Source organism: Gadus chalcogrammus, chromosome 9 (genome assembly GCF_026213295.1).
Source record: "Gadus chalcogrammus isolate NIFS_2021 chromosome 9, NIFS_Gcha_1.0, whole genome shotgun sequence".
NCBI lineage: Eukaryota > Metazoa > Chordata > Actinopteri > Gadiformes > Gadidae > Gadus > Gadus chalcogrammus.
In genome coordinates this window covers 21,852,810-21,880,611 of record NC_079420.1, presented here as the reverse complement: position 1 = coordinate 21,880,611, position 27,802 = coordinate 21,852,810, and the positions used below count along the sequence as shown (strand labels likewise).

The window sequence follows — 27,802 nt, the reverse complement described above, 5'->3', positions numbered from 1 at the left end:
TAAAATGATGCAAACACGTGCCACTCTTGCTCTTTAACTTCCATGCATATGGATTATTTACAAATTGAAAAATACAGACTCGCTTATTTATCTTTTTTCTTTTTAAAAGATGTTTTTCTTTTTCCCTTTCTCTTTCCAAAAACGTGTTTCGCCCGTTCGATTCAGCCAATCCACATTAAGCAACCCAGACAAGAATCTCACCACATAAAGCAGACATGGCCTGGACACTTAAAGCTGTGTTGAAAACGTTGTCACACTATAAAAAAAAAAAAACGGAACAAAAGTCAAAATCAAAACACAAAAGATTCACAAGCAGAAAACAAAAAAATAAGGGAAAAAACAAATAGTTGAGCGGAGTTGTTGCAACACAAGCCAAAGAGGACGTACTTATTGGATTCTCTGCGGTCTCAAGACTCATTCTGTTGCTAACAATACTGTAGTACATTTAATCGTTTAATTTTACTCACTATTTCTTTAAATATAATTTGTTTTGACGGTTTTGTTAAACAAATCCAGGAAAAGAAAAATGATGCAAAAGTGGTTGGTTTGCCGAGGGAGAGGTTTCAGGCTGCCCTGTTTAATTGCATCTGCGCTCTAGTTTGTCAAGAGACTCAAGAGTCTGTTGCATGGGGACGTGTCCTCAATCCTCAATGTACTCCCACAGGTCCTTCTCGTAGCCTTCATGCACGTGTTGTAGTAGGACTCTTCGTCTGCTCTCACAGTATCTACAACCCCACACACACACACACGCACACACACAAACAACAAGAGTTAGCAAGTTCTTAACTCATCAGTGTACTTGGGGCGGCTTCGGACTTGGGCATCAGCGTTTCACAGACCTACCTGTACTTATCTTGCACTTTCTGCTTGATGTCCTGCAAGGAATCCTGTGAAATGTCTCGCTCCAAGTAGCCAGAAAGCACCTCGGTAGCATTTTCCAGATCAGCCTGGTTGTTCTGATAACGCACACAAACAATCAATTACATTTCACCCTCCACATTGTCGACTTGCGCACTTTGCTGCGTCACTTTAAGATCCCGGGGACTCTGACACAAAGGGGATGGATAAGAAATTATGAGGTGCAAAATGACACAAAAATAACAACTTGAACGTATTGTACATACATTATCATAAATTTCCCCCGGGCCGTCATATAACATGCTTTCTGTACGGGATCAAATGAGTACAGATTCCTAGTTCACCTGGCCTGACAATGCCACACCAATTCAAAACAGTTTGGACCCTCCAAGATCATTCTCGATTCCCATGGCTCGTCATCAACGTGTGGAGACCAAAATAGCTCTGGACGCAAACGGAGAGACCTACCACCAATCATAGCCACCAACCGGTGGTGGGATGCTTATTACCGCCCCCCCCGCTTATTACCGCTTATTACCGCCCAGTTGGAAAATTCTACTTTTAGCAAATTCTGTTAGAAGTACAGCAAACACAACTCCTCTGCTGTAAAGGCGGCATGCCTATGGAAAACCTTCCCGAAGAACATCAGTACAATAAATAAACTGGATCCCTTCAAAGTTGCGCTAGCCAAACTACTGAAGTCATTCCCTGACACATAGCCAACCAAAGGCTATACAGCGACGAATGATAACTCACTTCTTGTGTGGCACCTGTAGAAAGGATCTATCGACGGGGTGATGGGTGGACATACATGATACTGTTGACCCGATGCGATCCCTGCCGGACCTACTCTATGAAGAACACATCTTCTCAACAAAAGCCTCTTAAAAAAGATGCTAGGGTTCTTCTAAAAATATATAAATTCCAGTTTCTTTAATACAGTGGCAGAAGCGTTTCAACAAGCTTGACTCCTCAGAGGTAAGTCACTTTGGATGAACAAATCTGTCTGCCAAATGCGATAAATGTAAAATAAACTGCAGGAATGGCGCTCCTCTGTCCAGTCATTGTATCAAACCTGCCCTGTGTGGATACAGGGTTGTGATTGGCCGAGCTGGGTCAGGTCTGCTTGAGATCTGACTGACCCGGAGGGGACCAAAGCAAATAAAACATGACTCAGATCAGTCTGGGTCCTAGGCTAGGAGTTGATGATATGGGCAACAAAAAAATATGTCATTTTGACTTTTTTTCATTTTGACTGAAAACGAAGCAGTCACTTGTAAATGAAAGCAGCAAACAGATTCAAACATTAAGAAGTTGTGTAACATAACTAACAATAGATGAAAAAAATAAAAATAGCAATATTAGCCTCTAAAAAACAGCATGTTTGTGGAAAGCTCATTGTGGGACAGGCTCGTAGTGGCTGTTATTCTGCACCACGGCTGAATTTCTTGAACGTCTTCAAATACTGTATTAGGGGCCCACTAACACCTATATAAAAGCATCCATAAAGTAGCCCGCCATGGGATCTTTAAGTCCCGTCAGAGACGGTTGGATGTCCTGAATGGTGACGTTTGTGGGTAACTAAAACAGACTCCTTTGAAGAAGTAAATGTGCTTCACATCAGGCACGTAATGAACAACCATCCCGGTTGAATTATCCGGACACATGGATATGGAATCATGTCAACTATTTACATCAGTGAGGAAACGAAAATGAGCTCTTTCCAACAATTTTAAACCCTCTCAGCCTCATGTAGGCTATTGAAGACAAGCTCCGTCTTTTCACCGAAATATCTAGAGGATTCAATAATAATGGAATTTCACCAGACTAAAAGAGAGCAGCGAATGGCAGTGTGCTACACTACATACTGAAGAGGGCCCATCTAGTCCGGAGCTAATTCACTTCGGAAACTCTTGTTACCAAGAAAATGGGGGCGGAGCTTGTTCTGGCCCTGTTGGTCTTTCCAGAGCAACAGCTTGCATCAGACAAACTATCCATGTCTAACAGTGGTTTCCCTCCCTCCCCACAAGGGCGCTTTATCCCTGCGCTCTTAGCCACTTTTCTACGACTGAACAACGGCCGTGTACACAGGCCCTAAAAGCTGCCTTCACACTTATAGCTCAGTAGACTCTGCCCCATTCGGAGGTGAAGATTCTTTGTTGCGCTTTAATTTTGGTTTGGTTGTTGGCTTGTCTCCTGGATAGACCATCCGGGGGAAATGGAAATTTCTTCCTTTTTGCGGACAATCCTAATGAAGAACATCAACTTTGTGTGGTCATGGGTTTTTACATTTTGCTCCTACAACTTAAAAATAACTACGTTTCCACCATTCAGCCACTGAATAATTAATAACCCTCCCTGTTTCAGTGAGTAACCACCAAATTGCTTTATATAGTCGTCAGACCGTATTTTGACGAAGGCTTTGAACTCCAATGCCAGGTCTGGTGTGGCTCATGACTCATTTTAACCTGGGATGAGGTAACGTACACCTGGCTGTTTACCTTTATTCATTTCCAGTTTGCAGCCAAAGACATTCAACCCAGAACGTATTGTTGCTTGGTTGTCTTCCTATAGTTGGGTGGCTTCACGCCCACGCCTGATAACACCATCTCCAAACCAATAAATGCTTTTCCACATAATTCAACAACGCTGCAATTTAACAGTAGACGCACCTCAAAAATGATGGACTGGTTGTTCTTCTTGAGGTAGAAGGCAAAGACGTAGGTGAACATGAGCGTGGAGCGGCACTGGCACAGCACGTCCACAGCCTTCTTCAGGAACTGCACCTCGATCCACGACATGTTGTGCTGCTGCATCTCCTCCATCTTCTGCTTGACCTGCGCGTACAGCTTGTGCTCGAAGCGCAGGCTCTGCATGTGGTTCATGTAGCGGTTGCAGTAGAAAAGGTACCTCTGCAAGGCCGCCCTGGAACGCTGCGAGAGAGCACAACACCTCCTTTTGTTACAGTGAAGAGGCAGCGCTGCCTCCTGCTGGGCAAGCGGGTGCAGCCAGGCCAACGTGTGCTACGGTACCGTTCAGAGTGGGGGGGGACATGATCCCTTCGTCTCGGCAGTGTGGGAATACGAGGTTAGCAGAGGACACATTGTATGGTACATTGTATGGTACATTGTATGGTAGCGAATTCAAATATAATCAAGGGTACAGGAGGCTAGAAACATCACTACAACCTCCTGTGCGTCGCGGGCTGCCTTGGCGTCATCCTCGTTGTAGCGGTTGCAGTTGTACCTTAAAAAAAAACAATAATTGCATTATCACATTAGGTTACCAAATGATCACACATAAGCATATTATTTGCAAACATTATTCAATTAAATATTCTATGAATGTGACAGATGTATGACACACAAACACACACACACAGAATTTGTTGTCTTAACATACCAGGCAGAGCCATGAGGTTCCCATGGGCCTAGACATACCCAGCAGAACTCAGCTTTGCAGTTCTGGTTCCGACAAACCATGTGATTGCAGCCTCCATCTTTCTCAATAGTCACATGGCATTTCGGACACTCCTGTTGGAAGAGGAGGAGAATGGGACAGAGTACAGCGTGGCCGTGAGCAGAGTTCCGGTCAGCGTGTTCACGGGGACATACACGCTTGCAAAATTAAAACGATTGGTCATTGAAAATACGTAATGCTATATAGCAACGTGTAGTCGTTTAGCAGATGTTTTTATCAAGAGCAACTGACAAGTGAGACTGGCAACAAACAAGTTGCATAGAACAACAAGCATACCGGCCAGTCAATCATGATATTCATTAAAAGAACAATTGTTATTGCGAAAAAGATTTGGTTGATGGTGCATTGGACAAAAAAATTAGCCATCAATGGCACAGCTGTCAATTAAAGTGCAGAAATAGGGTTATCATTTTAAGGTAAGAGAAAGGTGAATGAAACCACAGTTAATATTTTACATTTAAACACTCATGGTTCTTAGACTAGTGCCTACCTTGGTATTTGCGGCAATCCAATTTGATGTCTCACTGTCATCATCACATTTCTTAATCCACTTCCGCAACCACTGAAATAAACAAACCAGAGTCAGTGAGAAGCGCTCAAACAATTGAACAGCAGGTCAGTTTTGAGGCAAGTCAGGAACGGCACTAATGGTGTTGTGGGCATGGTCTGGGTCCCACTTCCTGTGAGAAAACTGTCTCCTGCAGGCTCTGCAGCACACCGAATGGGAGGCTAGAAGCCTTTGTTTCAGTTCTTCAGCCGCATTATACAAAAAAATTAAGGAAAAAACCTTTCAAACATCTCAAGTCACGAGGAGGGGGGGGGGGGGGGGGGGGGGGTCAAGAGTAAAAGTTTGTTTGAACATACCTTGCACTTTACAGGATCATGCCAGTTCTCTCCACAGTTGAAGCTGCAATGAAAGACAAATGATAAATAATTGAGTTGGAACCAATTCCTTTTAGTATCGCTCTAATCGCTGTTCCACGAGTCGTACTATGTTACAGCAGAACTTTTAGGGGGGGGAGGAGGCACAGAGCCTGACCAGGAAACCAGATACTACAGGGGGCGGACACACGCCTTACTTCCTGTTGCGTAGGGAGATATTAGACCGTCCAACTCCAAGCTTTCAGAAGGGATTTTAATAAGTGTATTGGTACAGGTCAGGACATGTTTTAGTTTTTTTGATTGACTAGTGCCGAATGGGTGTTCGCTTCCTACGCTCCTCCAGGTCCCCGCTTCCAGCAACATGATTGATCGATACAAATAAGAACCGTAAGAAAGAGAAATCCCCTGGTTCACCCAGCTCGTCTGCCATCAGACTTTGGCTATTAAATGTAAAATATTAATCTAAAGACTGAATTGTTAGACTATCGTTCAAACTAGTGCTCTTAATATTAACAAAATGTTACTAAAAATAAAAGTAGCCAATAGGAGGAATCAACAGTGTTTACATCAACTGTGATTATAACCATGGGGAACACACTACTGTTGGTCTTCATTGACCGCAGAGGACTGGGAACCTCCCACAAGCTGATGTTTTAAAGCCATATTAAACAACAAGCTATAAACAGCACGACGGCTGCTTTGGCTAGGCTCTATGCATGCACATTGCTGATGTCCAGATGGATCCAGGAATCCTGGGGAGGCTCCAAGAGTGTCCTGCTGGCTCATCTATGCCACAGGCCGAGCGGTGGCTTGTGAGCAGACTACGTCCTTTGAAGGTATAAGTAACGCTCCACTTTTAGGGGAGCTGGAGGGCAGCTGTGGGCCCGGCCATGACTTGCTCTTACCAGAACTGCCGGCCGCACTTGCACCTCACAGGCTTGGCGTCGGGGTACTGCACTTTGACGACGTGATGGCAGTCTGGCGCAGGGCACCACTTTAACAGTCTATTACACTGAAGAGGGAGACACGGAGAACAGTATGAGATCACGTACACCATGTGAAAGCCGGGGCATAAATCCATAGATGGCATGTTGCGTGGCAGGGATATCAGGCCATCTTACCTCTACAAAACTATTTGTAATTAAATGCTGGTACTTCAACTTCACTTTTGAATCTGTTATGAGGCGCCTGCAGGGAAGATCAACACAAACATTAGCATCCATTGCATTGAACCAGCATCTGAGGTCACATGTCCCATGGTGAAAACAAAACTGCCACAATACGGAGGACAAAGCTCTGCGTTTCTAATGGCGATATGCCAGCAATGCAAGCAAGAACCTCATTGAGGAATGGCACAACGCCTATGAGGCCAACTGTTGGGCCAAAGTTAAATTAGTGTTATACATAGTTCCACTTTATAGCGGTAGTATTCATAGATGTCCTTTTTGTGTATGAATCGCCATACAAGCTAACCTGATAACACATTATCCACCACCCTTATAGAGAGGGGGGCCAAGATGTGGATTAAGACATTACTATCAGCCTCAGCACTATGCCAACAGAGTAGCCTAGATGCCAATACAACAAGGACAACCTCCAATCTCGGCCTGTCCCACCATGTGCAGGGGATGGGAGAGTAAACCAGAAATCACCAGAGGATACAGCGTTTTCATATATGTCTTTGTACTCTGTTAATTCATCAGGGTTATTAATTCTTAGAGGTAGAGCCAGCCGATTAGACAGGCTGTCAGCAGGAGGTTCAATTTTTTTCAATCAAAAGACTGACTTCACTAATCACAATACAGAGCAAATGAATACAATACAACATGGTTCAAGGTTTAATTCAGAGATACTGTTATGGCTAAATGGGCGGTCCATTCAGAAAAAATGACATCCTGGGTGGCAAATACAAATGAGGCAAAAACAAGATACTCACATAACTGTGTTGTCATCAACCAAAATGTCACAACTATGAGCGGGACAAGAAATTGTCTGGAAAGAAGAGGGGGAAAACACAGGGGAATGACTGATTTGTCTGCTCTTGAAATATGCTCATCTAAACATTTGGTCGGTGCTGGTAAATACCTGGCCCATCCCTTCCTCTATGATTTTGGTGGTCAGGTAATCTCCCCAGCACTGCATGCAAAACTTGTGTCCACACTCCAGGCCAGTGAAGTACTGTGAAAAGGGAAGAAGATGATGCACCAGGGATAATAACCAAGCCACAATTACATGCATAACAGCAAGAGGTAACACAACTGAGGAAGGCAATGTAGGAAAAGCTGTTCTCCCACCCATCTGTGGAGGGCTGAGCGGTGCAACAGTGTGACTGCCGTGTGACACACCGGTGTGTCGATAGTACACCCGCAAGAACCACCCCAACCAACCCAGCACTGCCTATTCCCCCCCATCGACCAGGACAACAGCACTGTGTGCTGTGCTTGCAGATTATTTGTGTCCATTTAAGTTGATATGATTTAATGAGTGGTGTGCTGAAATATTGTATCTTCTTTGATAGTCTCCTCTAATTTGGTTCTGAAAACACGGCTGATTTAGAAATTAGACGGACATTACTTAAATCTCAAGCTACGTCTTGCTTTCGAAAGATGAATGCATGCATTTATAAAATCACATAACAGTTACAATCAAAAACAATAAGACACACGATATAGCCCATTAGGCCTACTAAGGAAAGCCTCAGTAGGAGATATGGATCTAATAATAATAATGGCAAAAGTAAGATTTTCTAATTACATAATAATAATAATTGGAACCAATGAATAATAACCACTCACGTAGTTGAGAAGTTGGTTATGACTATTTAGTGTATAGTGTATCAATGTACAATTTGGGACAGTTTCTTAAATATTGAGACATCATATATTTGGTATACAAGTATATTGTATGTGAACAATACACAAACATAACAGTGATATCTCAGCGCGGTGCCATCATGACTGATCTCCTTAGCTTCCAGCGTAGCGCTTTTATCTGGTGACGCTGGTTTTGGATCTAACGGCCCACCGAGCCTCATGGGCATTTCATCCTGCTCAGACGGCCACGCGGGGCTTTTGTCCCGAGGGTCATTCATTGCAACGTTGGGGTGCATGAGAAATATACCATCAAACAACTCTAAGAATATTCAGAAACTATTGAGCCCCTCTAGAGTGTGTATTATTAGGAGAAGAAATATGATACTGAATACAAAACAGGTATGTGCAACAAGTCTGTGCAGAACAGTGTGGAACTGGAGATTTGGACTAAGAATCTTAAAGAAAAGAAGTAAAAATGAATTGTTTCTGCAAATCAGACCATGAAAAGGGGATCGTGGTCTGTCCACCGAATGAAACGTGCCCGTTACATATCTCAGAGGGTCAAGTCGACACACCGTCTATTGCACACATGCACAGCTCACGGAGAAAAAAGACAGAAGACGGGTGACCGAGAGATTCCCAGATGGTAGTCAGTCTCAATGTCCATGCACTGTGAGGAAACTCACCGAGTTGGGGTAGTTGAGATAGCAAATCTGACATGGCATGTCCTGTGCAGATGATCTCGTGTTGATGGATGGACGGGTCCGAGACTTCTTACTAGGGTTGATCACATGACACTCTGAGAACAGCTTGTCCAGGTTACCATCAAAATATCTGGAGGGATGAAAATTAAGAGAATACATCAATAAAAGATGGCGTATGAGCGTCAAATGGAAGTAGATGCACCTTTGAATTGCAGTTATACGTGCCTTTCCATGAGCTTCTCTTTGTCCCAGTTGAAGTGACTGAGAAGAATACGGGTAATTGTTGCTGGATTCTGGAGGGAAGAACATTGATATACATCAACATGCAGTTTGTATCAACTCTACAACGCCTGCTATTGGGCCTTTAAGGTCAAATAAAGTTTCCTATGTTTGGTCGAGGCCACCAGCATAACATATTTAAAGCATTGGGCTCAGCGTAGGGATTGTTTTTACTTTGACTGCCTGATGTAACATGCAAATGTCAGTCTCAGAAAGTCTTACAGCAGTGTACAAAATGTCAAGTGACGACAGAGAAAGATCACTGCGGCGATGACACATTTTTCGGAGTTCATATATGCATCTTTGGGGTGGCTGGGGTGGCCACCAGGTGGCAAACCTGGTGGCTGTACTATGAGGGTTTAGTGGCCTAGACATCTACTAGTGTGAAGGTGCAATTCCGACCCAATTAAGTTCAAGAGCTAATCAATTTGGATCATGATTTGAGTGCAAGATATTTTGACACTGGGGAGATTCCAGAGCAGGACAGTCAAGAGGTCAGGGTGTTTCCATTTCAGAATGATTCTGGGTTCAAATCCCAATGTCTGCAGGTTAGGCACCCCTGAACAAGAGGCATGACACCCATCTGCTCATTGATGACCTGCATCTAAAAAACGTCTCCCCTGCTGTACGTCTTTGCAACAGTTATCCCTTTACAATAGCAAGGATTTTCCAACTATAAATACCAGCATAATTTCACAAGGTATAGGTCACAGCCTATACTAGCAAGATATAACCGGAGTATTTCCATTTCATTAAACTATCTCGCTAACTTTAGTTAGTATTCTGCATGGTTTATAAAATGATCTATTTGTATTTTGACTGCAATGTTTGCTGCGAGCCTCCCAGCTTGTCATTCCCGCATTAATGTCCCCCAGTGGTAACTCTGCCTCAAGTCTGTCACAGAAGCGTTCAACACCTCGGGACGCACACCTGCCAACGCACACCGTTACAAAGTCAACAAATCACACTGACTTAAGTCTATCAATCACTGATATGCTCAGGTGCTTTGTATTAAATGTTATTTTATATACATTTGACAGCGTCTTCGGTCAGCTTTTATTCTCTCTATTTCCACCAAGAGAAAGTAATATGCCTCAATGCTATTTTTAGTAGACACCCCACCAGTGTCTACTGCCCTCATGTCAGCTTGGATTGCGTAAGGATACCTTTATTTGTGTTTGGCAGGATCAAGCAACAATAATAACACTGTGTTATAGTGTTAATCTTTGTTGTCATGTCAAAGTCTAACTACAAGGCCTAAATAAGGTCAGGTCACGACCAGGCTCATGTGTCGCCTCAGACCACACTGAGAAGTGCCAGTAAGACAATTAGCTTTAATCAGAATAGAGCCACGGTCTTCCAGTAAAGCCTACATGGGATGTCTGGTTTGGAATCATTTGAACGGGTAAAGGTTTGAGATGAGAGAACGCGTCAACAGGATTTGACTAGCCGCTAGCGATAGCAGCTCTAGCTTCGCTAGCGCGATGACAAATCCTTCCTTACCCTGGCGAAGATATTAACTTATTAAATCGCACACTAATCATGACACAGGACAATGTTTGGCACTGGGGGGATTGCTCGGGTGCTAGCTAACTACACAAACAAACGATTACAAGGATGTATTTTTTATTTAGTCTGTTAAGTCACAGCTAATCGGTCGTTAGCTGGGAAAGCGATGCTAGGTGCCAACTTCTCAGTCGGGAGCCGACTACTCCCCGGGATCCATTACATCGCAACAGTAACAACTTAAACGTGGGTAATCTAATTTTTCTTAATGGTTTGAACAATTACCACCATCCCAAAATGATTACTTTATTAAGAATGGTTCCAAGTCATCCTAACAGTTACTTTTAAACACTGCTGACTGTGACACTGACACTCCAGCAAGTAGCCTAGCCCTAGCCGGCTAAGCTAACGGCCTGCTCGGGATCCACTCCCACCACCCCAGGTTCTCCTCCATGGCTGACATATCAAAACCCTACCTGGATGACCTCGTTGACCTCCCGTATACACTCCACCATATGCTGGAGGATCTGCTCCGCGGTCAGCACTTCAAAACGGTAGTCTTCTTCCTCCTGCCCGGGGCCGTGTCCACTGCCCCCGGTGTCGCCGCCGCAGTCGTCCCGCTCCCCGCCCGCAACCACGGGGTCGACCAGCTCCACCTCGCCGAGCTCCAGGGTGTCGTCCTCGGGCTCCTCTTCCACGCTGTCCTCGCTGCATTCCTCCTCCTCGTCGTCGAACTCATAGTTATAGCCCTCGTCCGAGTCCATTCCTAGGAGTGGTTATCAACGGGGTGACAAGCACTGAGCCTGAGGACCTTATCCGTGTGAAACGGTGTTCTGTATAATCTCACGAATTCGTCCCGACCCTAATTTTCCACCTCAGCCGAAAAATAACAACAAAACGTCGCGGCGGCTGCTACTAAGCCAACAAAGAGAGCCAGCGTCGCTCTCTGACGAGGCCCTTACGTCAGATCACGGAGCCCGTACAAATCCAATAAAACCAAAACAACCCCAGTGCATGTTGAAAAACACGTGCAACGACATAATATTATAGTTCTGAAGCGTTGCCTTAATAAAAAATATTATATATGCGGGTTATTGCAATGCAAAGTATTTCACACCTCTGCAGAGGTTCATGCACATTGCACATATTTTGTGGTGCATTATAAGTCTGTTAAAACAACTTGCCATCGGCATTGTTTGCTTATGTATTTATTTATTTTATTTATTTAGTCTTTAATTGTTGTACCCATGATAACCACACCTTGTCCCTACCCGTAAGTCATGTGACTGCTTGACTGGGAGCACCTGACTACCCGGTACTACCAGCGCTGAAACCTAGTGGAGCCTGCCCTACAATCTGACCGTCGGTAATGGCGAGCTGTACAATATGTCTGCCTGCGCTGATGATGTTAGTGTTGGACCTTAACACAGTGGAAAGCATGTGGCCTTTACCACAGAAACTTGCCATTTCAGAGGAACGGTATCCATTGAGCCCGACTCATTTCAACTTCTATTATGGAGAAGATCAAGCCTCCATTATGAAAGACTGCTCTCTATTGGACTCTGCGTTTATCAGATATTTTCCTCTGATCTTCCCAGATCTGACTTCAGGTAAGCCAGTTTTAAAGTAAAAAGGCTTCGTGCAGGCGCTCAGCCCACCCACTACTCTCCCAGGCTAGATATAGTTGTAGTTGTACTTCTTTATACGACGCTGAAGTTGGCATCCGATTCGCAGCATCCGATTCAGCAGCTGGTCCACTTTAAATCGGTCCTGATTGAAAACCACTACACCTAGACTCTTCAAATCTGGACTAAATTATCACAGTGAGGCTATACATTATAATAAACATAGTTACAGATTTGTGAAACATTTTTTCTATTTGTGAAAATGCAATACAGGCTTATTTTAATGCTTTTTAGGGGTCCAGACCGCATTAGAACGGGTCCTGATTGAAAACCACTACACCTAGACTCTTCAAATCTAGACTAAATTATCACAGTGAGGCTATACATTATGTAAAACATAGTTTCAGATTTGTGAAACCTTTAACCTATTTGTGAAAATGCAATGCGGTCTGGACCCCTAAAAAGCATTCAAATAAGCCTGTATTGCATTTTCACAAATAGGGTAAAGGTTTCACAAATCTGAAACTATGTTTTACATAATGTATAGCCTCACTGTGATAATGTAGTCCAAATTTGAAGAGTCTAGGTGTAGTGGTTTTCAATCAGGACCGATTTGAAGATTCTAAGTGGTTTTCAAGCCGAATCGGATGCTGCGAATCGGATGCCAACTTCAGCGTCGTCTTCTACATGGCGGTTGTGTTGGGTATGTGGTGGCATTGCAGTCGTGTCAGATATATGAGTGGCGGAATGCTTCATGGTCACTGCATTGTGGCGAGGGTTGTTTTGTTGTGTCAAGTCCTTTGTAGAGTCAATCATAATACCTATGCTTTATCCCCATAGTCAAAAGGTCTGGGGCCACCCAGATCTATTGTCTATGAGTATAATGCAGTTATTATGATATTACTTTTAATCGTGCCTTCCATAACATTTCAAGGGGTATAAGATAGCCTATATGAGGGTGTATAATAAAAACAATAAACAACATAAAGGTGAGCTGCTGTTGATAGAAGTCATTGTAGCATGCATGACATTGTCCAGCTTACTATGTTTTGTGTCTAGAATGCACTTTACCAACTTAGTCAAGTTTGCTCAGTTTCAAAACGTATGGCCCGTATAATATTGCATAGATGGACTTAAGCACAGTTTATTACTTTTAAACCTGTATAATATAAGGTAATATGTGTGTTACACTCCACCGGTTCTCTTTTTGCTTTTCATTGGTAGAGCCAGTGGGATTCACTTCTTCTTAACAGAGATTTTAAACCATGGTGGACGTTTAGAAACTTGAGGCGTATCCTGGTTAATGACGTTTTAGTTTATAAACGCCAGCAAACACAATGTATTGTGCAATGTAATAGGATACTCTCACCATGTTCTACGCTAACTTATAAACTCTCTAAACTCTCTAGGTAATGGTGTCCTCCCTTCAACTGAGGAAAAAGCGTTTTCTTTGGTGGTCACGATGCACCAAAAAGATTGCGATGGCTACCCAAATGAAGGCTCATCGGAAAGATGTAAGGAAGAAATTAATGTGAATGTTAAACCCGTCATTATGTGTCTGACACGTTTAACAGGGGTTCTGGCAAAGTTTACCATTATGTATTGTTTTGTCTCTCTAATGGCTCCTGCGTGTGTTGTAGACCAGCTGAATGTATCTGCAGGACAGGCAGTTCTGAACTCAGACACGGTGTGGGGTGCTCTCAGAGGTAATAACCTACCTTGCCATACTGTGTTTTATCATGGAGGAAAAAGGATTACAATGCATTATTTCAATTCATCAAAGTTAGTCAACTAGCTCTGTTAAGAAAGGTGATCCACACATTTTTTTGATACAAAATGTTGTGCCATTGTTGACTTATTGGTTGATAAAATCAGGGAAAGGTTATGTGGTATCTAGCAATTGTGTTCTCTGTTTGAACAGGTCTGGAAACCTTCAGCCAACTGGTTCAACAAGATGAAGACGGCACTGTGAGAGAGGAGTGTCTATTTTAAGTATACAATTATTTTCTTTCTTTCTTCCATCAAGTATTGACGTCCGGTCTTTTCCCACCCTGTGCCGTTTATTGTAGTACTTCATAAACAAGACAGAGATTGAGGACTTTCCAAGCTTCCAGTACAGAGGGATTTTGTTGGACACTTCCCGCCACTTCTTGCCATTGAAGGCCATTTTAAACACCCTGGTAATACTCAAGGGACTCTGATACAACAAGTATGTGTTTCAATATTCAACAGCCATACAAACCCAAATTCCTTGTGTTTCAGGACGCCATGGCCTATAGTAAATTTAATGTGTTCCACTGGCACATCGTGGATGATCCCTCATTCCCCTACCAGAGTCGTACCTTTCCAGACCTAAGCAGTAAGGTGAGGCTAACATTCTGCCCCCTCAGTGCTGCCGAACACATGTATTAGTCCTACAAAATGATTGATTGAAACAAGAGCTGACGAAGCAGTGCTAGGCATTATTTCGCTACAAATTTCAAATGTAACATTTCACAAGTATGTTCATAAACAACATGATATTTTGGATATATTCCGAGGCATATGGTATGTAAAAAAAACCTCAATATTGTAAATATTTGAATACAAATGAATGAAATCCGCTCTGACCTTTTATTTGACCCAGGGTGCCTACCACCCCATGAGTCACATCTACACCCAGTCTGATGTGCGGAGGGTGCTTACCCACGCCAGGCTCAGAGGGATCCGTGTTATCCCAGAGTTCGACTCACCCGGCCACACGCAGTCATGGGGGAAAGGTACGGTTAATATCCACCCTCACACCTAGTGACATAAGTAAAGTGGTGGATGTTATTATTGTAGCTTTTGTGCATATGTGCTACATTTAGTCTTCAGAGCCGCGTTATTTTAACTGCTGATTGCTTATGTTTTTCCCCTCACCTTTTTGTAAATTGTGTCCATAAAAAGTATTATTATCTAGTACTTTAAACTATTGCTGTTTTTTTACTCCACTTGTCTCTAATCGTCTGGGTATGGTGTAATGGATTAAATGGCCCTCCGGTTCCTCTCCTCTCCCAATTCCTTTCCTATGCAGGGCAGCCCAATTTGTTGACCCCTTGTTACAAAGGTAGCTCCCCGTCGGGGACATTTGGACCGATTAACCCAGCGTCCGCCCTCAGCTACACATTCATGAGCCAGTTCCTCAAGGAAGTGACTTCAGTGTTCCCTGATCCATATTTCCACTTGGGGGGAGACGAGGTCAACTTTAGCTGCTGGTAGGTCTGAACTTGATGGATCATAAAATAAGTCCCTCATAATGTAGTTCAAACAAGTCTTCATCTAAAAAGTATGTTTTACTAACCAAAATCAATATAAATGACATGAATACATATCCTATAGGCAGTCCAACCCTGATGTCCGGGCATTCATGCAGAAGATGGGATTTGGGAAAGATTACACCAAACTGGAATCCTTCTATATGGAGAAGTGAGTAGCAGGATATTAGTAGTCATGTTTATAAATGGTATATTTGCCATAATAATTGCCATAAACAAGTGTTTTCAAACCCTGGAAGGGATGCCCTGATTGGTCAGAAATGAGCCGGAAGCTTTCTAAAATCTAATAAGGCTCATTCAAAGTCGCACACAGTCAACACAAACAAATATTCTCACAGTGCATTTCACTAACTAACAGATGAACAAATATACCGTTTCGAACAAATTACACTTAGGTTAAAAGCTCTTCAATCTTACTGACAGCACCATTAACATATATTGATCCGAGTGGAACTACATGTGGGTTCTCCTGTAAAGGGGCTTGTACATTGTTGGGGGGAACGTGTTGCCGCATGTAACAGAGGACGCTTTCCGTATTCCCAGCATAGTAAACATCACTTCAAATTTAAACAAGACTTCTATCGTGTGGCAAGATGTTTTCGACTACCATGAGCGGGTAAGTCACAACTTCAGTCTTCTACTTCCACTTGAGTATTTTAATGTATAACTTAATGTCATCAAGATTAACGTCATACCACAAACCATGTCCAACCAATTGGTTGGACTTTATCTAAATTAATTATGATTTTTGTTTTTTAATTTATGTTTTGAGAAAAAAAGAGATGATTGTTTCACAGCACAGTTTTCTAAAAGTGGTGGAGGTATGGAGAAGGGGCTGCTATCTGTGTGAGCTCCGCAAGGTGACTAAGGCAGGGCTGCAGGCGATTCTGGCCTCTCCCTGGTATCTAGACCAGCCAGTGCCCATACGCAACTGGGCCCGCTACTACAAAGTGTGGCCCCTCGCATTCAAGGGTCAGCGCCAACCATGTGTGCTGTGTTGGATTGCAGTCGATGTGTCTTGATGTGGCTTCTTTTATTTTAGTGTTTTGTGGTGTTTTTGCAAAGATTTCTTTCGATCATGCCCATAGTATGTGTGTATTGATCAATATACCACTAGGTGGCACTAAAGATTTGAAGTGACAATTTCTCTTGACTTCGCCGTGCCCTTCTGGATTGCTTCTTTATAATCAGATCCGTTTTAGTCATCTCTTTTAATCCAAATATAATTTTCTTTTCACTAATTCAATGGGAAACCATTGTAATGACTTTCACGTTTAACTTAAGGCTATTCACTAGCAACATTGAATTAGTTGTGGCTGCAGGAAAAAGCTTTGTTTCAGAATTAAAACTCTGAAGCATTACATTCTTTTTAATGTGGGTCTTAACCATGTCTTAACTAACCAGTATGATATGTTGCTGTGTTTATATGTCCTACTGGCATTATGTGTGCATATAATGTATGTATAATAGAGCAGATGAGCAAAACAATACTTATGGTCAATGCCTACACTTAGATTCCCAAGGACACGATTCTGCACATTTGGAAAGGGCTCCCTGCTCAATATAAAGCAGAGACGAGCAGGATGACAAAGGCGGGCCACCGGGTCCTGCTGGGAGCTCCGTGGTACATCAACCACATCGCCTATGGCCAGGACTGGCGGATCTCTTACAATGTGCAGCCACTGAACTTCTCTGGTGTGTGTGCCATGGCTCATGTAGTATTAGGTGGTGGTGGTGGTGCTTACTTATTGAGGAGAATGGTAGGACGCACGTAGACACACTTACACAGGCTTGTCATGCATGCCTTTTTAAACACAAAATGGCTTACTTTGAACACTAACCTCTTGTTGATGGATTGTTGTGATGAGGCGTGGATGCAGAAGATAGTATAATTAAGGCAACTGAGAGTTTCACGTGTTGTGTCCCCAGGTACGGAGGAGCAGAAGAAGCTGGTGATCGGTGGCGAGGTCAGCATGTGGGGGGAATATGTCGACGCCACCAACCTCTCTCCTCGCCTCTGGTAGGAGACAGTAACTCTTTCTCGTCAGGGCTCAAAAGAAGCCATGGGGAGAATTGATGCATTGCGCTGTACGTCTCATTGCTGTGGCCGTGTGTGTGCAGGCCGAGAGCGTGTGCCGCAGCGGAGAGACTGTGGAGCGATGAGAGCCAGACACGCAGTGCGGAGGCGGCCTTCCCCCGTCTGCAGGCGTTCCGCTGCAGCCTTCTCAGGTGAGCGGCCGCTAGTTTTTGTTCTAGAGAATGCAATCCAGAAAGACTTGGAACTGAATTAGACCGCTTATGGTCCCAATCCTCCCCAAAAACAACTGAGATGAGTAGTAATTATAGTAGGTGAGTATTACTTATAGTAGGAGGCTTACTTACTAGGTTTTGTTTAGGAAGATGATCAATATTTGTATGAGCCTCACTAGTGTCTGGGGATTGTATGTTCAACATTTAATAAACAAGGTTCGTGAGTTAAAGTCTTCTTTCCTCCCAAGGCGTGGCGTCCGGGCGGAGCCTCTTAGCCCTGGCCACTGCAGCGACGAGTACCGGGGAATCTGAGGAAGAAAACCTTTTTTTTTGTAAGGAATAGTTCACATTTTTGGATACCTCATGCACCCTATCAAAAGGCCTGTATGACGTGTCTGTTCAGGGATTATTATGTTGCAAGTTTTTAGTTTGTTATGGCCAGTTGTTGCATTTAACTATTTTAGTTTGGTTGCACAAAATATAGTGGACATCCTACCATTGAAAAAAAGTTGGTTCTCAAATTGCTGTTAGATTGTGGGATGCATGCAGTGGAGGGGTAAACCTTGGTTGAATTGTTTCCAGACATAAAGATGAATCTATGCTAGAAAGGATGGTAAGAATGTGGAGCAGGCCTCTGTGGACTTTGAACACATCTTTCTTCTGTTGAATGTACTTGTTCAGTAACCACGACATTGGCCCAGACAGAGCCGCCCTCACACATCTCATTGTGGGGATTACAGCCATGCTACTCCTACAGCAGATGGCAGGTTGGGGTGATCCCCTCGTAGTAGGGTAGTAGTGCTGACGCCTCAATGCTGCTCTCAACCCCCCAACACACACACACCTGACTCCCCCACTCTGCTTAATTGCCAGAATAGCATTATAAGGAGAAATACGGTGGCTCGTGGAAACAAAGGCAGCTTGATTCTATACCCGTCCTCCTGAGATGAACTCACTTAATCAAAACGCACCAGCCTCGTGAGGTTCTTAATTACAAATGACGCCAAGTTATCCATTAGATCACAACACATTGTTCTGGAATTCTTTTGCTATTAAGGGTGTGAATTGAACTACTCTTCTTTTATTTTTAGCTTTGAGCTTATGAACACATTCATATTTTTTACTTTTTCTAATCATTAAATGCACTATATGAATTGGATGATATTGTTTGATTTGGGCCATCCTTATTATTAATCATTTTTGAAATAATAAAATCTTTGAATAAACCTAAGGTTTCCTGGACTTTGGAATCTGCCGCCTGAGGCCCCCACAACACTGCATTCAATGAGGCAAACAAACTCTTTGCTGTCGCCCTTTGACAAAATGTGACAATAAGGAGAGATATTTTTATTCAGAGAATTCTGGAAATGATACTGTATTATGTTACCTGTTGTTTGATTAGAGGATTGTTGGTTTACCAACACGCTACCGAAGCACATTCAGCTGTGAGCAGGCCCTAGCCACTATTTGTGGATTCAAAGTGTTGGGCCCCCATCACAATGTCCTTCCTTCCCTTCGGTTGCGGTCGCTTTCCCTCAGCCGGTACCTTACCTCCTGTCACCTGGCATTGACGGGAGCAGCAGGCAGGTCACTCACCTCCCCCTAAAGCTTCTGTGCCGCACTTTGTATGCGTCAGCGTGTTTCGCGATACTGCCGTAATCTGTTAGGAAAATGAAGAACAGTTAAACAGAACTTTTCAGCCATTCCATTGGCTCATTCAAATATACATTTAAATATAAAAGCGTATTTAATTGTAAACGTTAAAATACAGCATTGTTTACATTGATGATCACGGCAACATCTTAAAAAGACGGGCCTTGTGAGTGGCCCCCCAACTCAAGATTAAAGCGCTAGCAGAGACGAGGACAGCATTTAAAAAGAGTTTAAGAGCAGTTTGTAATCCTTTTACACACTGCTTAGGAGCAACAGAGAGAAGGGCTCTTGGCTCGCCCTGATCAGGAGTGACTTCATCAGACGTTCGACATGAAAGGGAGCAGGGCTGTGGCCGGTGCCTTCATGGCCACCCCATAGGCCTAGTGGCGCACTACACAGCCACCACGTTGTCCCACCGGCAGGACAGCTCAGTGGATACCTGGAAGTTATAGTAATCCTGTCTTAAGTCATATGTTCAACTAAATCCACTTATCAAGGAAAAGAGGACAAAACGCTGACCTCGGGACAACAACGAGTAGTCAGTTTCACGTCGGCCGGCTAATGAGACCGTAGGGGCTTGCAAAGAGCAGCAACCATATGGCACCAGCATGGACTAACGGGTCAAGTCGTTAGTGCTCTTTCAATCTTGGAGCTAATGGTTCCATGATCCCTCTCAGACAACAAAACATTTCATGGTGGTGTAAGCTACTTTGCTACTTTAGGGCAGATTTGGGTGTCTGTTCTATGTCTTTTTTTTCCCAAAGCCAGATGGCAAGGGTATTGCTGTTAAGTGTCATCGATGAAGACCAAGAAAAGGAATACCCAAACATTCAAAAAAAATCATACAAATATTAACCATTTCTTTCTTCAACATCCTCCTCATAATTCCAGATTTCTCAGTGTCATTTTTCATGTCCCATGTCTCAAATTCACTCAAATTAATTTGAGATGCGTAAATAATTGATGTTGTCCATTGTTGGCCACAAAAAGGACCTGTTCAATGTTAAAGATGGTTTGGATGTACCACTTGTTCACTCCCTAAAGGCTGTGACCGAGTCTTACCCTTAAGGACAGTAAAGATTAAGAGGATGACAAATCAGCCTTTGCTAACACAGCGCCTAGTGCTAAGCTCCTTGTTTTCAAGAAGCAACCCCCCCCCCCCCCCCCCCCCCCAAACAACTTTGGTTCACATACTCATTTTGGAAGCCAGATGGAAAATAAGAAGAGGGTGAAGTAGTGTCTGCTCCTGCAACTTCAATAGCATCTTCAGTGACCTCAAGACACTTCAGGAACAGCCAGCAGAAGGACCTCTACACATGGGAAGGGACCTTGCATGTTCTGCCCTCAAATAAACTATATTGGGACCTGCCTTGGTTCAGCCTGGTTCTTCCTCACTGGATGGACCTTTTAACCATTGATAGAATTAGGAAGCTGCTTCACAATCCAGTTTGGAAGTGTAGGTACTCAGAAGAACAGGATCCTCTTCACAGAAGATACTTTGTGCAGCAGTATTCTCAGGATGGAAGAGCCCATGTCTAAGAGCAACATGTCACATCCTGAAAACATAAATGACTTAGGAATTCAGCATATTGCCGATGGACCTCAAACAGGTAAGCCACCAAAAATCACTTTTACATTCCATTTTAAAAAAGACGACGAAACAGTGTGAATTAGACCAACATTTGAGATTTAAAATTGCAACTAACTATTTAACTAGTTCTACTCTGCTTTCGGGTATCCATAGGCAGATCCCCCCCTCACGGAGCAGTCCGGGGTCTGGTGTGCCGAGTGTGTGCTGACTCCAGCAGCGGTAAACACTACGGAATCCACGCCTGCAATGGCTGCAGCGGGTTCTTCAAGCGCAGCATCCGGCGGCGACTCCTCTACAGGTGAGGGGGGACGCAATGCCTTTTTAACAATCCTGTGCGCCACGTGGCTTTCTGTAGGTGGTCTTTCAAATGATACATGTGTCTGCTTGGTGGGGTTCTGGTGTCAGGTGTCAGACGGGTACCGGAACATGCGTTGTTGACAAGGCTCATCGGAACCAGTGTCAAGCTTGTAGACTGCAAAGATGTCTGCAAGCTGGCATGAACAGAGAGGGTGAGTGAACAGAATCCATATCCATCTCTGAATATTAGAAAACGAACCATAGAAATGTGGCGGCTGGCAAAACTCAACCCTCTCATCCAGTGACTGCCTCTCCCTCTCAAGACAACCTCTCCGTGCCTTGATTTTTTCTGCTCAGCCGTGCAACACGAGCGACAGCCCCGAAGTATGGCGCGGGTCGGCCTGGACTCTGTGAGCTCAGACGTTGAGAAGGAAAACCTCCCCGACGCGCGGGACCCTGCCTGCAGTCCGCCCGGAACGTTGCCCCCCGGCCGCCCCCTCCTCTGCTCCTCTGTCAGTTCAGCCGCCAGCACGCCGCCCTTCAGCACTAGCCCTGAGGACCGCCCCCACCTGCAGGGTCTCAGCAACCCTCCCAGCAGCAGCAGCTGCAGCAGCAGTCCCAGGAAGCAGCACAGGCTGATGGTTAGCCTGTTGACAGCAGAGACCTGTGCCAAGCGGGACCCTGGAGAGAGTGAGGAGAACAGAGTGCAGAATACGTGCTGGTTTATACTGGAAGCACCATTTGAATTTTGCTTCTTCTTTAATCCGGTGACTAAGAGAAAAGCGATTGATTTTGAAGTGGCAAGCAAATGAACAAATCGGATTTGTTACCAGACAGTCAGAAATATATTTTTTAGTGCTGCTGACATGTGTTTGACAAAATATGTTGTGTTGCACAGTAGGGGTGTAGACAAGGAGGGTGCAGTAATAACAACAACACAAAAACACGAGTGTGATCATGTGTGTTTCGGTCTCCAGTGGAGGAGACCCCTGATATGACTACAGAGGGGCCAAAGAGGGAGCAGAGCCAGGCACCCTGCAGGGTCTATCCCCTGTCCGGCCCGGAGAGCTTGGACCACGTCTCCGCCCACCTACTCTTCATGGCAGTGAGATGGGCCAAAAACATGCCAGTGTTTTCCCACCTTCCGTTTCGAGACCAGGTCAGGTTCAGTCACACAGAACACCATTCAAAACTCTCATGGTCCTTATAGACCATGCCACTGAGCTCACGGGAGGTTTCTAGAGTCATTCCTTATATTCCTTTCTTGTTTCCAGGTGATTCTACTGGAGGAGGCCTGGAGTGAGTTGTTTCTGCTCAGTGCTATCCAGTGGGCCCTGCCCATGGACAAGTGTCCCCTCCTCTCTCGTCCAGACCGCCCCTCCTCTGAGCAGCCAAAGGCCAGTCTCCCAACAGTGGACCTACACTGCCTGGGAGATGTCTTTGACCGCTTCAAGGTCCTGGCTGTGGATCCCACAGAGTTTGCCTGTCTGAAGGCGATCGTCCTGTTCAAGCCAGGTGAGATACGCTCTGTTTGGGTTTGTTGGGGTTGCATGCATGCATGGATTATAACACACATTTATATTTTTGTTAATCTACGTAATGCTAAAGATGTCTGTTTGACTCTCTGATACAGAGGCACGCGGTCTGAAGGATCCAGACCAAGTGGAGAGTCTGCAGGACCAGTCCCAGGTATTACTGGGCCAGCACATCCATTCCCTTCACCCCAGTCAGAGTGCAAGGTAGGCCAGTACCCAACCCCATTAACAATTCCTTTGATATCACTTGACCTGAAATGAACACAAACCCAAAGACTGATCAGACATCCTGCAGCAATCTTGTTTCGATGCCACAGCGCAAACAAGTTTTCTCTTTGTTCTTCACTGATCACAGGTTCGGGAGGCTGTTGCTTCTGCTGCCATCATTCCACTCTGTGAGCTCAGAGAAGATAGAGCAGACGTTCTTCCGCAGCACCATTGGCAGTACTCCCATGGAGAAGCTACTCTGTGACATGTTCAGAAACTAAAGACGCCTCCACACCAGAACATTCACTCGTGACCCTAATGGTAGCATTTTCTTTTTCTGCTGCTCTCTTTTCTATGTTCTGTCTTTTCAATTACAATAAACATTTCCCGAAAATGCCTTTCAACATTTCACTGCAGAATATGAATAATAACTCATTATTTGTAGCTACTGATTATACCCATTGTTGACTTTTTGAGGCCTAAATCAGATATAACCCGCTATCACTCTGACTGCCTGTTCCCACGTACACCACAGTGTGGCAGTGATGCACCGCTAGGCCTTTGAACGCCAAATTTAAAGTGTAGAGGAAAAATATACGGAAGCACCAAACACAACAACGGTTCAGTGGGAAGTCCTACCTGTCATTATTTTGTATTTTGGGCAAGGCGTTTTAGAGGAACACGCTTAAAAGAATGAAGTTGTGCAATTCTATACATACCAACTTACGATCACCTGTATGACAATGTTCGGCAAAGCGCCTGGCTACAAGTACAACCCTCTGGAGAAGAGCAGTCCTGGGGGTGTCTCTCATGGGTTATTCAGTGGCAGAGATCAGCAGCCCTACCACAACAAAGTGCACTCATTTGACTACATCCCGAAGATAATAGACAACGACTTCTCTGGTAAGTAACGTTAGTCATAGCAACTCAAAGTAGGATGTTTGTATAATTCATTATCTGTCTTTGTCCCCTGACCCTCCCACAGCAACACAATAAACACAATAACAGCGATCCCCCCACCCCCCTCTCGTTTTCATCTTTCAAGTCCTGAAAACAAATATGATACACAATATGAATCTATATTCATATTGAATATTCAATATGAATGCCCACAAACCTGGCTTTATTAAATTTGTTAATGAGTGCTACACTATATAACCATGTTATGGCCAAAACACCGGTGATGGCATGTATGAGGAAGCACCACACTATTATTATACAGATTTTTGCTGACTATCTCAAACCCCTTATTTTGCTTGTTAAGCCTGAGATCCTTCCGACATAATATGCTGACAACTTACATTTTCATGCTGCAGCTAATCTTTTCCTCATTCTATTAAGATTCCTCCCAAGGATGGCTGTCATGGATTTGCAACATGATTGTCATATTCCTGGCCTATATCTGCACGTTCATAAGCTTCCCCATATCAGGATGGTTTGTCCTCAAAGTAAGCCTAATCCTGATCAGTTATTATACTACATCTAATACAATGGTTGGCTGCTGATAATATTAACTGTGCTCTCTGGTTCTAAACGGTTCTCAGACGGTTCCTAACTACCAGCGGCTGGTGGTGTTCCGTCTGGGCCGGGTCTGTCCCCCCAGGGGTCCTGGCGTTGTTCTCCTTCTCCCTCTCATCGACCAATGGCAGAGGGTCGACCTCCGCACGCGCGCCTTCAACATACCTCCATGCCAGGTAGAACGGCCACAGTATCACTTTTTAATAGTTCTGGTTTCTTTAGAACGGATTTGTGACTAATAACACTTTCTTGTAAGACACTTCATTGTGTTATTTGGTTAAATGGAGTCTGATCATGGGAAGACCCACTTGCCGCATGGACTGAGCATCTTTAGAGAAACTTGTGTGAATGATAACTAAATGAAACGACACAATAGAGAGAGATGATGGTAGCAGTATCAGACTTTTTGTCGATAGGGGCGATATAAATTCTAGCAAACGTAACACAGTTCGATTGGAGATAGGAAGGGACCTAGCGATTACTATAATGTAATACACCTTTGTATAAATGATCCTTGTCCCTAGAGAAAGCTCCATTCCTCTCTCTAATTACATATGTTGCGTTAGTTAGCATTTTTATCACCATTGTGGCCAAGACGTGAATTGTCAATGGACTGGTTTCTAATTCACACAGTGAAGCCCCCTTTTAGTTGAATGTTTTCCCTTCTTTAAATCACACCTGAATGGTTCCAAGGTACAATCCGTCACTTTGACACAGAGCGTTTATGGGTTTATGGGGAGAGTGTAAATGGGTGCTGCAGTCCAAAGTCACAACATTGGAGAGAGTTGTCTCCTCCTGCTCCGACTCCGCTGTCTCAAAGCTCAAAGGGTTGAACTTCAAAGGCAAAAACACAGGTGCATTGTGGTCGGAAAAGCTAGTATTTGGTATGTTTATGTCATCTCATGGTCATTTTAGGATTTACTACATTGCATTTGTTACATATTTTACCTTACGTCAGTGCAAACCCCTTCTAGATTTGGTTTCTTTAGATCTGTTGTGCTTACAATGTGATATTTCGTAAGTCTCGTACGATTAATAATTTTTCACCACTAGCTGTCTCCCTTCTATACACCCTTCGTCCATTTAGACGGCGGTTTCTCGAAAGTCTGACCTAACTCTTTCATAGAGATAGGTCACATTTAAGAGATCTCCCATTATCTGAGCCAGGGCCATTTTGTGGCTATATGTGAAGAGCTGAGCAGATCCCTAACGCTACCATGCTAGGTCACAACACGGGATGGGGGCATTATGCTGATGGGAGCCGACATTCAGTTCCGGATCTGGAACCCGGTCATGTCGGTGGCGTGCGTCCAGGACCTCAACGCCTCAACCAGGCTGACCGCGCAGAACGCCATGACCCACAGCCTGAGCAAGAAGACGGTCCGCGAGGTCCAGGGGGAGAGGCTCAAACTGGAGGAATACCTCGGGGTGAGACCCAGGGCGCCTACTGGATGTCCTTCATAGCGCATGCTTATCCACTCACGCACGCACGCACGCACGCACGCACGCACGCACACACACACACACACACACACACACACACACACACACACACACACACACACACACACACACACACACACACACACACACACACACACACACACACACACACACACACACACACACACACACACGCACACACCACAAGCGTGGTTGATGTTATACGAGCCATCTCCCTCCGCAGGTGGACATCAACGAGATGACGCGGCCCTGGGGGCTGGAGGTGGACCGGGTGGAGCTCACCCTGGGCGCCGTGCTGAAGCCCCCGGACGAGGCCTACACGGGGGGCTTCATCCTGCCCCCGTCCGTGCCTGGCCTGGAGGGCTTGGAGGGCCTGGCGGGTCCCATTCAGCAGCTTGCCATGCATTTCATGGGCCAGGGTGGAGCTCCACCGCCCCAGACGGGTTCCCCAGGTCAGCCGACGGGATTCAGAGAGCAAAACGGAAGAAAATGTCAAAGTTGATTTGCATGGATTCTGAATGCTTCTCTTGTGTGTCTGCTCCCAGGGGACAGCGTCGCGTTTACGGATGAGGTGAGCGGCGCAGCGCCGGCCGTGAGCCCGGCCGGGTCGGTGGATCAGCTGCTGGGGGTGGTCCGGCTGCTGCTCTCGGAAAGCCTGGTCAACAGGGTGGGGGCCTGCTTCCATTTCCGGATCAGCTCCAGCGACGGAGAGTGCAAGAGCTACTATGTGGACCTGAGTCAAGGTGGGTGGTCGTTGTGGCCCTGGGCTCGGACGCCCATGTCCACAGCCTCCCGGTGTCTACAAAGAAAAATCAAGGCACTTAAAATGAAGGAGTGAATATTAAGTAGTAGTTTAATAATCAAGGCTCATGCGGATCTTGTTGAAGTGAATCCCAACGTTGTGTCTCAACGCGTGTCCCTCCAGGCGCCGGCGATGCAGGGCTCGGCGCTCCTCTGCGGGAGCCGGACGTGACTCTGAGCATCAGCGACAGCGACCTGCTGGCCCTGTTCGAAGGCAGCCTCCGGCCGTACGGAGCGTACGCCAGCGGGAGGCTGCGGGTCGAGGGCGACCTCAACACCGCCATGAGGCTGGAGGAGCTCATTAAGCTGTTCAGGGCTTAGCAGTTTCTAACCGTTTTATTCCTCCTGCTGTTTATTCAGCTGGGATTGTTGTGTTCGACTCTTGGCGGAACGTGACCTTACTTTGTGAGAAGCCTATTTATTATGTCTTTATTTATCTTTCAATTCTACGTTAACTTTATCTTTGACTGAACTTTGTTAAATAAAATTGAAAAAAATAAATGTTTCTGTTTTGTTTGACAGTTGACTTCTGTGTGAGTGGCTCAAACAAGGCCTTATCTCTAAACAACATCTGACAATTTGAACACATAAAAGAAGATCATGTCGCACAAAGCAAATGGTCATAGATCTATAGCTCCAATAGCATGAAAAGTGATTCAACACTTGCACTGCAAATCTAGGTTTTGATGAAATGTTTAAACCCGCCCCCAAACCATTTCCCAGTGTAGCTCCCCTCCCACGGACCCCCCATAAGCGAAACACTGATCGTCACTGCGCTGAATTTGAGTCAGGGAGGGCAGGATCGCTTCACTGGTGGACTGAGTAAAAAAATTCGGTAATACATTTGTCTTTCAAGAAGGTTGTGTGATATCTGGCTGGAGGTGAGTTTGGTAACTTAAGATTCCTTTTGTTTTGAATTGCGATTGCTAGATTTAACTTTTGATCTGTTATTGCAGTTTGATTGTAGCCTTGTCGGTTGTGATCAGCGAAGTGGTCGTTCTTAGTAGTATCGGCTACTTGGGTGGAAACAAAAGCCGTGATAG

The 27,802-nt window shown here is 44.7% G+C and overlaps 4 protein-coding genes across 5 annotated transcripts; 3 read left to right on the top strand and 1 right to left on the bottom strand.

Moving 5' to 3' along the window:
- Positions 1 to 638: 638 nt before the first annotated feature.
- arih1 (ariadne ubiquitin-conjugating enzyme E2 binding protein homolog 1 (Drosophila)) lies at positions 639 to 11,486 on the bottom strand. 2 transcript variants are annotated; one of them, XM_056598398.1, is made up of 14 exons: positions 10,999 to 11,486; positions 8,963 to 9,030; positions 8,720 to 8,867; positions 7,306 to 7,398; positions 7,157 to 7,212; positions 6,342 to 6,408; positions 6,126 to 6,232; positions 5,203 to 5,245; positions 4,829 to 4,900; positions 4,261 to 4,391; positions 4,044 to 4,104; positions 3,531 to 3,791; positions 844 to 956; positions 639 to 725 (listed from the first exon to the last, which is right to left on the bottom strand). In XM_056598398.1, exons 1-14 carry the CDS (start codon positions 11,284 to 11,286, stop codon positions 641 to 643), a joined length of 1,593 nt encoding a protein of 530 aa, XP_056454373.1. In that variant the 5' UTR covers positions 11,287 to 11,486; the 3' UTR covers positions 639 to 640. The 2 variants fall into 2 exon arrangements, with proteins under 2 accessions (XP_056454373.1, XP_056454374.1); XM_056598399.1 differs by having other exon boundaries at positions 4,047 to 4,104.
- A 329-nt stretch (positions 11,487 to 11,815) lies between these two features.
- On the top strand, positions 11,816 to 19,314 carry hexa (hexosaminidase A (alpha polypeptide)). Its single transcript, XM_056598400.1, has 14 exons — positions 11,816 to 12,132; positions 13,557 to 13,661; positions 13,788 to 13,853; positions 14,069 to 14,115; positions 14,217 to 14,327; positions 14,410 to 14,511; positions 14,774 to 14,906; positions 15,203 to 15,383; positions 15,508 to 15,594; positions 15,987 to 16,059; positions 16,958 to 17,138; positions 17,373 to 17,463; positions 17,565 to 17,672; positions 17,942 to 19,314. The coding sequence occupies exons 1-14, from the start codon at positions 11,892 to 11,894 to the stop codon at positions 18,003 to 18,005; spliced, it is 1,590 nt and encodes a 529-aa protein (XP_056454375.1). The 5' UTR covers positions 11,816 to 11,891; the 3' UTR covers positions 18,006 to 19,314.
- Positions 19,315 to 20,865: 1,551 nt separating this feature from the next.
- LOC130389774 (photoreceptor-specific nuclear receptor-like) lies at positions 20,866 to 23,367 on the top strand. Its single transcript, XM_056599711.1, has 8 exons — positions 20,866 to 20,956; positions 21,091 to 21,235; positions 21,343 to 21,446; positions 21,592 to 21,924; positions 22,212 to 22,393; positions 22,509 to 22,749; positions 22,868 to 22,973; positions 23,125 to 23,367. Exons 1-8 carry the CDS (start codon positions 20,866 to 20,868, stop codon positions 23,255 to 23,257), a joined length of 1,335 nt encoding a protein of 444 aa, XP_056455686.1. The 3' UTR covers positions 23,258 to 23,367.
- A 157-nt stretch (positions 23,368 to 23,524) lies between these two features.
- Positions 23,525 to 27,236, top strand: stoml1 (stomatin (EPB72)-like 1). The gene is made up of 7 exons (XM_056598405.1): positions 23,525 to 23,879; positions 24,318 to 24,424; positions 24,521 to 24,670; positions 25,719 to 25,922; positions 26,182 to 26,410; positions 26,504 to 26,701; positions 26,884 to 27,236. The coding sequence occupies exons 1-7, from the start codon at positions 23,714 to 23,716 to the stop codon at positions 27,078 to 27,080; spliced, it is 1,251 nt and encodes a 416-aa protein (XP_056454380.1). The 5' UTR covers positions 23,525 to 23,713; the 3' UTR covers positions 27,081 to 27,236.
- Positions 27,237 to 27,802: the final 566 nt, after the last annotated feature.

Coding starts and splice junctions, on each gene's coding strand:
- arih1 (XM_056598398.1), bottom strand. CDS start 11,286: ATGGACTCGGACGAGGGCTATAACTATGAGTTCGACGACGAGGAGGAG. Junction 9,031..10,998: donor AGGTCAACGAGGTCATCCAG/GTAGGGTTTTGA, acceptor TCTTCCCTCCAG/AATCCAGCAACAATTACCCG. Junction 8,868..8,962: donor AAAGAGAAGCTCATGGAAAG/GCACGTATAACT, acceptor TCATCCCTCCAG/ATATTTTGATGGTAACCTGG.
- hexa (XM_056598400.1), top strand. CDS start 11,892: ATGGCGAGCTGTACAATATGTCTGCCTGCGCTGATGATGTTAGTGTTG. Junction 14,907..15,202: donor CACGCAGTCATGGGGGAAAG/GTACGGTTAATA, acceptor TTTCCTATGCAG/GGCAGCCCAATTTGTTGACC. Junction 16,060..16,957: donor TTTTCGACTACCATGAGCGG/GTAAGTCACAAC, acceptor GCCTACACTTAG/ATTCCCAAGGACACGATTCT.
- stoml1 (XM_056598405.1), top strand. CDS start 23,714: ATGACAATGTTCGGCAAAGCGCCTGGCTACAAGTACAACCCTCTGGAG. Junction 23,880..24,317: donor AATAGACAACGACTTCTCTG/GTAAGTAACGTT, acceptor CATTCTATTAAG/ATTCCTCCCAAGGATGGCTG. Junction 26,411..26,503: donor GCCCCAGACGGGTTCCCCAG/GTCAGCCGACGG, acceptor GTCTGCTCCCAG/GGGACAGCGTCGCGTTTACG.
- LOC130389774 (XM_056599711.1), top strand. CDS start 20,866: ATGGAAGAGCCCATGTCTAAGAGCAACATGTCACATCCTGAAAACATA. Junction 20,957..21,090: donor TGCCGATGGACCTCAAACAG/GTAAGCCACCAA, acceptor GGGTATCCATAG/GCAGATCCCCCCCTCACGGA. Junction 22,394..22,508: donor ACCTTCCGTTTCGAGACCAG/GTCAGGTTCAGT, acceptor TCTTGTTTCCAG/GTGATTCTACTGGAGGAGGC.